At 40.1% G+C, this 12,553-nt stretch overlaps 1 protein-coding gene across 6 annotated transcripts in view; it reads right to left on the reverse strand.

Moving 5' to 3' along the window:
* Nucleotides 1-12,553, reverse strand: part of MDFIC (MyoD family inhibitor domain containing) — a 95,598-nt gene that overhangs the window by 64,283 nt on the left and 18,762 nt on the right. For 4 of the 6 annotated variants that reach the window (XM_037027341.2, XM_037027343.2, XM_037027342.2 and 1 more), the window contains exon 3: nucleotides 11,030-11,152. The exons of 1 other annotated variant lie outside the window; for it this stretch is intronic. In XM_037027341.2, coding sequence (XP_036883236.1) covers nucleotides 11,030-11,152 — 123 coding nt within the window. Of the gene's footprint in view, nucleotides 1-6,335; nucleotides 6,376-11,029; nucleotides 11,153-12,553 lie in introns of all 6 variants that reach the window. One more of the 6 variants, XM_037027344.2, reaches the window with a different exon arrangement.

Raw genomic sequence — 12,553 nt, forward strand, 5'->3', positions numbered from 1 at the left:
CTAAAAGTGGAAATCAATTAGAAATTAAAGTACAGCTGGGTAGCTGAGATGTCACAATTGAGTTTAGAGAACAGGTATTTATACTAGAGATCATCTTCTGCTAAGTAACATTTTTGTCTATGATCCACCGCTCTCAGAACCTGAAGTAAGAAGGCTCACAGTGAGGTCTCTTACCTTAGTTTGACCATAAGCATAGCAAATAGCACATAAGGTTGTAGAACTTAGGGGGATAAAGAAAGATTACTTGCCTGTCACACCTGGCCATGAAAAAAGGCAGATGAGGTTAAGGAGATGAGATGCAACAGGGAAAAGGATCATAGTTAACAGAGTGGGTGCACTTATTGTAGGTAAAATTGCAGTATTTCCAGAATCTCTAGCCTGGCCTTAGTGCATTTCCATAACAATAGGTGAATACTAGGGTCAGCTGGTGGGGCCTCTTCTGCAGCTGGGTTGAAAGAGAGGATGGCTTGCCAGCAATAAATGGGTTTCTCCCACTTTATTTCTCCCTTTGACTGATTTCAGTTTCAAAGGTATTTTGCCCTGGGATTTCCCCCCCACCCTGGAGTTACACTTACTATTAAGGCAAAGAACAGGAAGAAATGAGAAAGTGAACTTCCACCTTCAAACCCTTAGAGGGGATGATGGTAAGAGCAGTGGTAGCAAGGCCCCAGATATGACCATATTTGTAAGGTGGCTTAAGTGAAATAGGTGTGACATCCTTACTGTTAGAGAAGTCGAGAAGCAGTGTGATTTCAAAGATATTTAAAAAAGTTATACATTTTAAAGACATTAAAAGACTATTTGACTTAGAGGACAAGTAAGATACTAGTTAGGGATCCACCAGGTTATTATGGCTGGAAGGTGGAGCGGAAGGCAGGAATGAATAGTTGCAACAATGTCCTGCTCAACACCATTTCACACAATGACTAATTTAAGGTTCTGCCATTTGATTTTCAGTGTCAGCTGGGAATTAATGTACTACCAATATCCCTTCACATCAACTTTCCAGGTACCAGACTGGCAGCTAGACTAAGATTTAATATTGAAGTAATCAGAGGATCTTGCAGCCTGAAATTTTCACTCTGCCTTGAATTAGTCCAAACACATTTGGACTTTATAGCAAAAGTCAGTATTATTCAGTACTCTATAAAAACGATCTTGCGATGTACTATGTAGAATGGAATTTTTTGTTTCTTTCAAAATGTAAAGCTAGACCAAAAATCGACCACCTTAAAATTGGCTAAACCTGAGAAATACTGAAAACCTAAATATGTAAGTATATGGGTTCAACTTTACATCTCCAGTAGTAAATATTCATAGAGCTACTGGATAAGACTTTTTAGATGTACTGGGTATGGGAGAAGGGCAGTAAGAAGAGCCTAGCTTACAAGGAGCAGCCGAAAATGCTAATTACACAGATCACACCACTGGGTGAGCTGTCCCTGCTGCCGCCTATGTCATCAGTCACCTTTGCGATTACAACAGCACCTTCATCCTGCTGAAGTCATATGGAGAAAACAGGCCTCTGTGTCATGATGCTTTCATAACTTTTCCATAAAGACAAGGAATGATGGACAGCAGCCAAAGATGAGATGTACAGTCAGGAGGATCACACCGGCATGAGAATCAATTATTTGTGACAATTTGAGATGGTGGGAATCTTTTTTTTTTTTCCTCACATATCCCAATCCAAGTTCTGAACAACCATTGAAAATGTACTTAATTAAATTATGTCCCAAAGCAGAACAGATTTCTCCACCCACTCTCTTCTCTGGTCCACTTAATGCAATTTTACCCCTCTATATTACCAGCATCTGAGGGTTTTTAAAGAGATTTCCCTCACTTTTTTATGTCTCGCTGCAGAACCCAGGGACCTGGGAGGAATCCAGCTGCCTGTGGGGGAGTGCGGAGCATGGATTTACCAAGGCCTGAGAGACTCAACCAAGAAACCCAGGACAGGTCACCGTGCTGCCTCTGCTCTGCACCAAAGCGAAGGGGAGTGAAGCACCTAGAAGCAGAGAGGGATTTCCACCAACCCGCCTCCCCTCGGACTGAGCCAGGGAGAAAGCCAGAGGCAAGGCTCAGTCCCACTGGGGCTGGAGGAAAGCTGGGGCCAGAGCGTTGGGGTCTGCTGCGCGGTGGCTGCTCCTCATACTGACACACGTTGCACATGCTGGGACAGACACATGAATTGCCACACCCAGGACGTTTCCTCCTCCCTGAATTTCAGGGCCTTATTGGGAAAAGGAAGTATAAAATAGGTAGAGGGGTTTGTTTTTGTTTGCTTACCAGACATGAATCTCCACTCCCTCACTGCCTCCAGCTAGGCCCAGCTTCAGGGACCAGCTCAGAAGGACCCTAAACTTGGTCTAATGCTCTGCTGTTGCCATCTTGAAATTCATAATTTTTGAACGAGGGGACCAGAATTCTCATTTTGCGGTGTTCTCCACCACCCTCTCCCCTAGCTTGTTCAGCTGGCCCTGCCTTCCGTGGAACTGAAAGGGATCTGAATCTCCTGGCTTACCTGAGACCTGAGGCGCCTCCCATAGATGACTGGGCTCTACTGCAGCTTTGGAAAGCTGGGCCCTCGCCCTGATGTTGCTGGCTATATGGGAGAATTTTCTTTTTAAAATATTACTGCTTTTAATTTAACAAATAATTCACCTCATGGGAAAAAAATGATACATATGAAAGTATACAGAATATTAAGTGGAGTTCTCTTCACCACTATGTCCCCACTCAATTTCATATATAACTCCCTGGAGGTAACCAAGAAAAAAAACACACATATATAATTAGATGCAAATCATATATATGCACACATACACACACATACTAATACATATCTTTTTCTTAAATCCCAAATTTGTGTGTCTACTGGACTAGATGGAGAAGACCCTTTAGAATCTCACAATAAAGAAAGCCAGCAGGCCCAAACAATGTGCATTATTTTTCATTCATTTCCAGATCCTCAGCTTGGAGAACATCAAATGACTCTTCCATTCATCCACAACAGGTGACTAATCTTTGTGTCAAGTGGAAAGAACCAGAGATAAAAAACTGGCTGACTCCTCCTAAACCATTAACTTTCAATGAGGAATTCAAATGACTGAGACTCAAAAAACATAGATAAAGCCCCAGATTTGCTGACTACTGGCCAGACTGATTGGGGCAAACATCTGGATTTATGTTTCCCCACCCCTCAACAGGATAATTTTTATCAAGCCTCCTAAATCTCTTCCATATCAAGCCCTCTGGGTCTGGGAGAAGCTGTTCCAGTCACCTGTCCTCATGACCACATCTCGGGCCTTGTCCTCACCGGGGACTGTTTCACCTCGGAAATCTTAAATTCATATTTCCTAGTCTCATAATGCATCTTCTCTTTCCACTTCTCCCATTCATTTATTGAATCTATTTTGTTTTGTTTCATTTCTGAAAGAACAGAAACCTTTAGGGGTTACTAGCCTCTGTTTTTTTCTTATTTGTTAGACCCTTCCTGTCTTTATTTCCTTGTCTGCCCATCTGACATCCACGGTCTGTCATTTCAAGCCCTCCTTGGACAATGTTCTTAAATCCTCTGCCCAGCTGTTCTTTCATCACAACTGTCATTTGTCCAAACTGAAATACCTGGGTCTCACTGGCAGCACCTGCCGTACCCTTGCCCCGTATGTCTTACTGACTGTGCTCCGTAAAAGCTGAATCCACCTACTTCCCGCAATCGTCCCTACTATTCTACCAGCCCAAGACTTCTCCCTTTTTCATTGGATTAATACAACAGTCTCCCAGTTGGTCTCTTAAAGCCTTCAGTCATTCCCACTCCTATTTATTTTCTAACTATTACAACAGTAATCATCCTAAAATAGAACCAAACTAAAATACGAACCTACTTATTTAAGTCACTAAGCCCTTCGATTCCCTCCATCTTCTCTTAACCCTTTATTAACAGATTATTTTCCTCTCATCTCTCTCTACCCCTCATCTTACACTTAAATCCCAGCTTAAACAAAACTTCTCCAAGTCCCCTCAAGCCATGCTCTCTCATATCTAGACCAGGATGCATGCTGTTCCCCATGCTGCTAGAGTTAGCTACTTCCTTTAGGTATTATGCTAGACACCACTGTCTCTGGAGGAGCCTCTGACCCCTCCCTGACATGAGGATTTGTTTCTCTCAAATGCAAAAATACAGCAGCCTGCATTTCCCCATCATAGCCCTCCTAACACTCATTAACATTTCAGGACAAATTGTCTGTCTCTTCTATCAGACTATAAACTCTAATGCAGAGACCACACCCATAGTGTTCATCACTGTATCACCAACATTACACACCATCAGCACACTGTAAGCACTCTGTCTTAATGTAATTGATTTTTCATTCAGTTTTCAAAGTTACACTTTGATTCTTAATCTTGGAAGTTCAGTACAACAATATGCTATACAGCAAATAATACATGTGTAAATTCAGAGCGTTCAGATTCAGGAAGTTTGAGATTTGAGAACTAAAATTATCTAGACCACAGAATTTATGGTCTTGATCATTAAAGTTATTTATGCAATGGTTAGCATTTTCAGGGTGATCTCTAAGGTAGTTCCCCAACCTCAGCATGTTCCTGAGACTCAAAGAACTCCCAAATGGGAAAGGAATAAATCTGGTTCCCTCAACGAGCTCTCCTCCACCACTTGTACTTCAGTACCATCTCATCTCCCCTACTAAAGATCATAAGCTTTTAGAAACATCAGGAAGAGACTGAAAATCTTTGCCAAAGTGCAGGCTACAGACTGGAAATGGAATAAGTCATGGTATGTGACAAGGGCGAAGGGTAAAGTAATAAATTAGAATAATAACATTAATAAGGATAGTGTGAACAACAATAATAACAAGATACATTGTACTTTATAGAATACAATGCATTTGAAAACTGATTTAGGAAAGCAGAAAAAGGTATGGGAAGGAAGAAGAAAGGTGTGAGGAAAGGAAGGAGGGTGGTAAGGGCGAGAGTAAGCTAGGGAAGGAGGAACAGTCAAGGAAGGGAGGGAACTAAAGGAGCCTCAAGCTTTTTTTCTTACAGGTAGGCAAGAAAAAAGAAGCATCAGGGACCAAAAAGGCCCTACCTAAAGCGTCATTCCTACCCACCTACACAGATGGTGGACGTCATCCAGGGCACTGTCACAGTTCACTGAGAGCTCTTGGAAGAGCCTCATCAGTGAACAGCAGCCAAACGCAGGACTTGAATGCTTTACTGTCCTTAACAGTCCTCTTAGAACTTGACGTGAATGAACCATGTGTAGCTTGGGAGTGAGAAGGCAGTGTGAAGGAATAAAAGGGGAAATGCAATGATTTAGAATGTTCATCATAGGGCCTTAAAGTCTGAAATAACAGAAGTTGGGCAAAGAATCTCTTCCCTCCTGCATGACTTAGGATTTATTAGACCTAAACCATGTAGCATCCAATGTGCTGGCTATGTTACAGGTATAAATACAACTGGTCTCAGAAAGCAGGTCTGGACATGTAACTTGCCAGAACCACGCTGAAAAACAACAATAACAACAAAGCCTTATAACTGACACGTGGGCTTAAGGATGATAATAATGAAAACCAATACATTGAGCTAAATAAATAATAAGCTACTTACTTAGCTCTATGCTAATCAAGCACACAATACATACTTTCTTGTTTCATCCCTAAAAGAACAACAATGAGGTATATAGAATTAGTACCTCCATTTACAAAGTGAGGAATCTGATCTCAGAGGGTTTAGGTAAATTGTCCAACACTGCAGTAATGGTGCACCCAGGGTCTGAACCCTGGCGGTTGGCTTCTGCTTGGGACTCTGAACTTAAGGTGCCCCAAACAAAAGCTGAGCGGTGGTCTTCCTGGCTTCCCAAGGAGAGCCCAATGAACAGGACTATGCACCCTGAGGAGAAAGTATGTCAGGGAACCTGAGTTCCATCCAGAACGCAGCCTACTGGATGGCACTGACCAATGAGATAAATACAGGCCATCAACAAAAAGGGCTTATGATTGTCTACCCAGCCCTGAAACCAAACCAAGAGATGGATGACGGAATAACTGATGGTTAAAGACTCCTCTCCACCACAATAATCCAATCACTGGAACTGAAGCCACATGACCACTTGGTCAGCATATTGAAAAACAGAGAATTTTTCTGGGAGACAAATGGAAGAAAAGACACTGAGCAAGATGAAGCCACACTGGCTCACTTCCAGTATGGGATCCCAAAATGAAGGAGCATTGACCATCAGGGAGAGGATCCCAGATTACCTAGGAAACGCTACACAAAAGTGACATCCCCCAGTCTTCCTGGGTAGTACTTACCTGGGGGCTTGTTGATAGCTTCTTTTATATAAAGCAAATTCTAAAAACAAAACAAACAATACTTACTGTGCATTCAAACAGGAAAGCCATGGAAGAAATTTAAATCCAACCCTCTCAGTGTTCTTTCCTTATCATCAAATAAGAAATGTAAGCATAGAAATAGTACCTGAGTATCTGCTGTTTTTTATTTTACATACAGGAGGCATTTCCTAATGTGATGAGTGGTGTTCATTAAGGGGTAATCAGTGTTAAGCTGGTATAGTCTAGTAAAAGAAATAATAGAGTTCCTAGTAACAAAGCCTACTGATGTCGAGAGGAACCTCACTGGATGCCAAGTAGTAGAATGAGTGCAAAAGCTTGACGCATCAGCTCCATAAAAAAGAGGTTTGTGTGAAGTAGAGAAAGAGGGCTTGCCATCTACTACCAATTAAGTGATTACTATTATGGGAGCTAAAAACTCTTCAAAATGAATAAATGGGTTACACAGAATAGGGATTGTCATTTAAGTAGAACATTCTAACTTTGCTTCAGATCATGGGAATTCTACAAAATCACAAAGGAGAGAGTTAGCTGAACAAAACAGTTTAATGGGAAATTTATTTCAGAAGGGAAGCTAAGGAGAATTTCTGGAGTTAAGTAATGACATTTAAAATTACAAAACGTTTATATAAAAACAATGTCCAATAACAAAGTTAAATAATAATTTTCAGAAAGACCCAGAAGAATCTGAGATAGACACCTGAGGCACTTTAGAAAAAGGAACAAAGAAAAATGCAAGCTCTTTCTCTATAGGAAATGATTAGAATAGAATTTGACCTAAATTAAAGGAAAATATTACACATACCCATGAATATAAACACAGGAAAACATACACACACACACACACACACACTTCTTCCTACCTTAGAAATCCTCCCAAAGACTGAGATCAAAATGTTACCTCTGTTCTTTTTCTAGTCTAATTAAAACATGAAATGTTGCCTATTGCCTGTTATCAGCTTATGCATATTATGGGTTAAATAGAAAAATTAATATTAATTGACGGTGTCACTTCACTGCAACATTTATTTTACTAAGTCAGAGAAACAGTGATTGCTAAAATGAGGCATAGCTCCAAATTATATACTGTACCATATATGCTAATCTGGAAGGAAAAGCCTTAGTCTAAATCAGTGTTCCCATAAAAAGATGCTCTTAGAAACCCTAAAATTTAAGCTCCATTCCAAAAATTAAATTATACATCAAAATATTTTCTCAGAGTATGCTTTTTAAGCTATAAAAAAGATAAAAAGTTATAAAATGAAAAAAAATAAAACTCCAATTATAAAACTGCCTCACAAAACCTCCATTGTGTTTCTAATTCTTTCCTTGATTTTATTTAGATTTTTTTAAAACAAATTTGAGTGGTTGGAATTATCTTTTTAATTTAAATTTCATAACGAAGGATCACAATGCACATTCCCACACCAGATTGTGTGTGGCCTATTTATACAAAATGTTGGATTCCATATGGATTTCTTCTCTTTTATTTATAACTTCCAGAAAGGATTCTCTCTAATAAGTTAGCAGCTCAAGGGCAACCAATTTGAAATCCAGGCCCTGAGGGCACAATACTTCAGGTCTGCCACCTGCGATGTTTTCTAGACGGACCAGGGAAGGCTCACAAGGCTTGCATTTCTGTGTGAAGCATGAACAAAATGTGAGCCACAAGTGGGTGGTCCACGGAGGTCAGGGTTAAAGTTCACAGAATAATTTGGAAATTATTCTCAGCTTGGATCTCATTTATGAAACCTGAGCATACACCCTTTAATTAGAATACAATTTCCAAAGCAGCCACTCCCTTGACTTTCCAGAGCTCAGTTATTCTCAGAAAAGTAAAAACAGCCTCATCACACTGACAGCTAACAGTCCCCTAAAAATTATGCCTCAAATGTCCAGCAGAGAAGACGGCAGGCAGCAGAGACAATGGAGACATGAGCTGCCAGACCTCACCAACCACTCTCAAGGATAGAGGAAAAGAAGTCATATTAAACCCTCTACTTCACTTGCTTATACAGCTGAGCTGTCCCATGGAAGCTTGGAAAAAGAGTGGGCTGTGCATTTGAAAATGTTCCCACACCCTAGCTGGCCTCATTTTTCTGATGATCCCTCCATCCAGCCAAGCTCGCATTACAGTGGGAATACTAAAATCAGTTCCATGAGAGGCAGCTGTCTGCCTCTTCCACAGTGCTCAGGGAGCCACACAGGACTCCTGGACCGGGAGCCGGCCCAGACCTGACTCACTGCCCATGTTCTGAGCCAGAGCCTTCTTCCCACGGCCTGCTGTGATCACAAAAGATGTACAGGGCCCCCCAAACTAGATCCCGAATCAAGAGGAAAACAAACATTTCCCTAACTTTGGGGTTAAGCAAGACAAACATTAACTTATATAGAAATGGCCAACAAATCTATGGGGAAGGCCAAAGAAAGAGATTCAGGCAGCTTTGCAGAGTTCAGTATGGAGGAGTTGGAATAGCAGAAACTATCACAATATAAAACTTTCGAATGCTATCCTGACTTAAGTCAGGTTTAAAGATGACATAAAATGTTCCATTTCAGCAAATGCAGAAATCAAGGTTTTCCACAGACCCCACAAAGTTGCCTTTATCCAGAAAAGTATAACCAGGAAAATAACAAAAATAGAGTTTTTGAAATTTGTAATCAGAATTCAGAGTGAGCTGCCCCCAACAAACATTTGGAAATTTTTCCCAGGTTATGTTTCAGGCAGGAGCAGCCTTATTGTCTTTGGTCATTATCTTTGGGATATCCATTCAGCTGCCAGGTTTCCCACCAGCCCTCCCAGAGGGGTGCCATAAATCTCCCTGCCTCTGCACCCCTCCAGTGCATAGGAGGAGGCAAGCAGACAGAGGTTCCCAACTGCTCCAGAGTCCCATGGTACAGGTGGCCTCATTATCTCAACAAAAAAACCTATTTCATGCAATTTACAATTTATTTTATCACTGTCCACTTAACCATTATAGACAATACAGGGAATAGTTCATTTTAAATCCATTACCTTTAATGGTAAGAATCCCGTGACTAAACCAAGCTTAACCAAGTAGCGTAAACAAATTTTGAACACATTAACATGACTCTCAATATCCTTACAAGAGCTTGCATTTTGGGTTTTGACTTGTAAGTCTTATTGATGCTTTCCTTGCATGGGCCTTGGGAAAGACTAGGGAAATAAATCAATTAAATAAAACACACACAATTAAAATTCTGTAACTGTGGGGAAAAACAAAAAAAGAAACAATCACGTCTTCCAAAAGGTGGAGGTAGAATTATTTTTAAGAGCTCTTCTAACTCTAACTCTTGTTAGGAAACCACAGATAAAACATGCCAGGATCTCAAAACAAAACCCTAAGTTTTACAATAGCAGAGACAATAGTTAGATAGAAGACAACCAATATATGTTTTTGGGATAAATGTTTACTTGAAATATTGTTTATTTGGAAAAGCTATTATCAATCTTGCTCTTCACTGATTTATGAGCCTCATTTCCTTCCTATTTGCATCTGGATACAAAAGTGTAGAAAGCCAAAATGGTTCTAAAACTACACTAATGTGCCCATTTTTAGAGTTTTTGTTTGAAAATTTGACATGATTTTATTGGTATCATTTATTTTCTAGCAAATTGGTTCTTTCCTTTTTTATTTTCCCTGCTTTATTCTGTTTGGTTTCAATTAGGGACAGACATTGGCCATTCTAGAGACTAGAGACAAAAGGGAACATTCTGCCAGTAAGTATAACACGCAAAGCAAGAGAGGCTCTATATTTCTTGTGGTCCAAACTGAAGAACTAAATTTTCAAAATAGTAAAACAACACCTGGTTCCCAGAAAGGAATTCTCCTCTGTCCACTCTGGAAAACGGAGCATGAGACATAGTAACTCAGTTACCATGAATAAGGGAAGTACTGACTCCTGTGCTCTTCCAGCTGTGGCACAGCAGCGATCTTAATACTTACATGTTTACTACAGAGAGTAATTCATGTGGTAAATCCATCCTGCACCCACCTGGGGTAGCTTAGAGACCAGAATTTACACTTTAGGTCTAGAGGGAACCTGGCATGGAGTCGGCGTTCTCAGCAGCACCCAGGAGACACTGGTGTTTCTGGGCATTTCCAGAGTAAGGCAAAAATACACCAATGCTTTTGTATATATTCTACAGAGCAATTTTAGGAAGAGGAGGAGAATAAAAAGGAACCAAGTAGTGATAAAAATGTTAATTGTGAGAGTCTGGAATCATTTGGCTCAAAAAACAGGGACCACAATGGCATTAGCAAAGCTCTAATTATTGTCCTTCACTGTTTTTTTCTTTCGTTTTAGAGCTTCACAGTCCATGTACATTTAGTATTGTCTGACATCCACTTTGTCACTGCTCAAGAAAGAATTAAGTTTTGTCTAAATTTCTCTTGAGAACCGAGTGAGTCTAAAATTTTCAGGTCAATTCTTGCTTTCTAAATAAAGGATGAAAACTGACAGTATTGTTTGTAACCTAGTTTTGCTCTGTATTTTGCAGTACTCAGGAAAACACTTTCAGATAAACTCAGCTGATTTATAGATTTCCAGCAGAACTATATGGGACAACTAATGAGAGCATGTTATCATAGTCCTATCCCCAAATGACCCCAATTTGCTCTATAAATACTTACTTCGGATAAGTTTGTCATCTGAACAATTTCCCCACGTTGACTGGTCATGTGTCTCTCCGTGTGTAAAACAGCTATTGGTAGCATGAGTTACATCTCTCTCAGTATTTTCTTTATCACATTTTTCTGAATAAGAAGAAAGATTTATTATCATTAAATGTTACCTAGGTTCTCCATTTCTTTCACTTCTTAGATTTTTTTCCCCAAATGCTTCCAAGTCTGCCATAACTTAAGGAAATGGGAGTAGTACCTCTATGGACTGTTACATACGCTTTTGATTCAATAACAGATATTAATTGGGCTCCTACTATGTGACTAGCATTGAAGAAACAGAGATGTTTAAATAATGTTTAAAGATGTTAAAGAATTTTTAAACACAGGTGTAAAAACAATCTGTTAAGATTTCTATAAACAAACCATCAGAACAGAGCAAGTGATCTGCCATGATAGAAAAATGTGGAAAGGTTCCATGAAGGATGAAAGTGAGTCCACACCTGTAGAGGGTGGGGCGGCAGGGAAAGCATCAAAGGAGAAGGGCCCCCAGTGAATGGTGGGGATGAAGTCAGACTGCAGGTGAATGTGGAGTGGCTGAGACACAGAGAGTTATGAAAAGCACAGAGCTCTCTGGAAACTTGGGGAAGATGCAATGACTGTGTTAACCTTTCTCAGAGAGGGGGGTGTTTAGGATGAGAGATTTTTCTCATGGGTCTTTAGGTTCTCAAGGGGAAAGCCAGTAGGTAAGGAAAAGAGTAGCATCTCAGTAGGCACATAATTCAAGCAAAAAGCAAACTGTAACACGAGGTAAAATGCACATTATGACAAGTCCAGAGCACCAACAAAGTTCAAAGGAATGAAAAGAAACTTCTCAGGATTCAGAACTCAAGAAAGGCACTATAGAAAAAATGTGCATGTTGAATGGTCTGTAAAAGATTAGGAGGAATTCTAAAAGTAGAATGGTTGAAAGGCCACTCCAGGTGGAACAACATGGGCTAACTCCACAAGCAGACACTTGGGCAATGTTCCAACTTTCTGGACAGTACTCTAAGGAGAAGGAGATAAGAGGTTTGATTAAACACATGGTCTAGATACTGGAATGCCAAGATGAGAAATCTGGACCAAATTTAAAAGAAGATATAAGTCAAAGTATCCATTTAAGCTTTACAAATTGCTTAATTGGAGCCATGCACTAGAATGATTAATAAATCTATGTACATCAGTAGTTTTCAATCCTAATTGCACTTTAACTCACTGCGGGACCTTTTTAAGAAAACAGATTCCTGGGCCCCACAACCAAAGATTCTATTTCCATCTGGGGGTGAGGGACTTAGGTAGTTTTATTGCACTTATATCCTTGAGAACTGATGGAGTACAGATGCATCTAAGAGGAAGAACAGAGTTAAAAAGAACTAAAAGGAAGACTTAGCACAGTTCAGGTCAAAGTTGGTGAGAGTTTAATCAACTGATGAGAAAGGGGGTAGGTTGAAGAAAATAATTAGAGGTTTACACAGATGATCAGAGGAAATTGGA

Source organism: Manis javanica, chromosome 6 (assembly GCF_040802235.1).
Source record: "Manis javanica isolate MJ-LG chromosome 6, MJ_LKY, whole genome shotgun sequence".
Classification (NCBI taxonomy): Eukaryota; Metazoa; Chordata; class Mammalia; order Pholidota; family Manidae; genus Manis; species Manis javanica.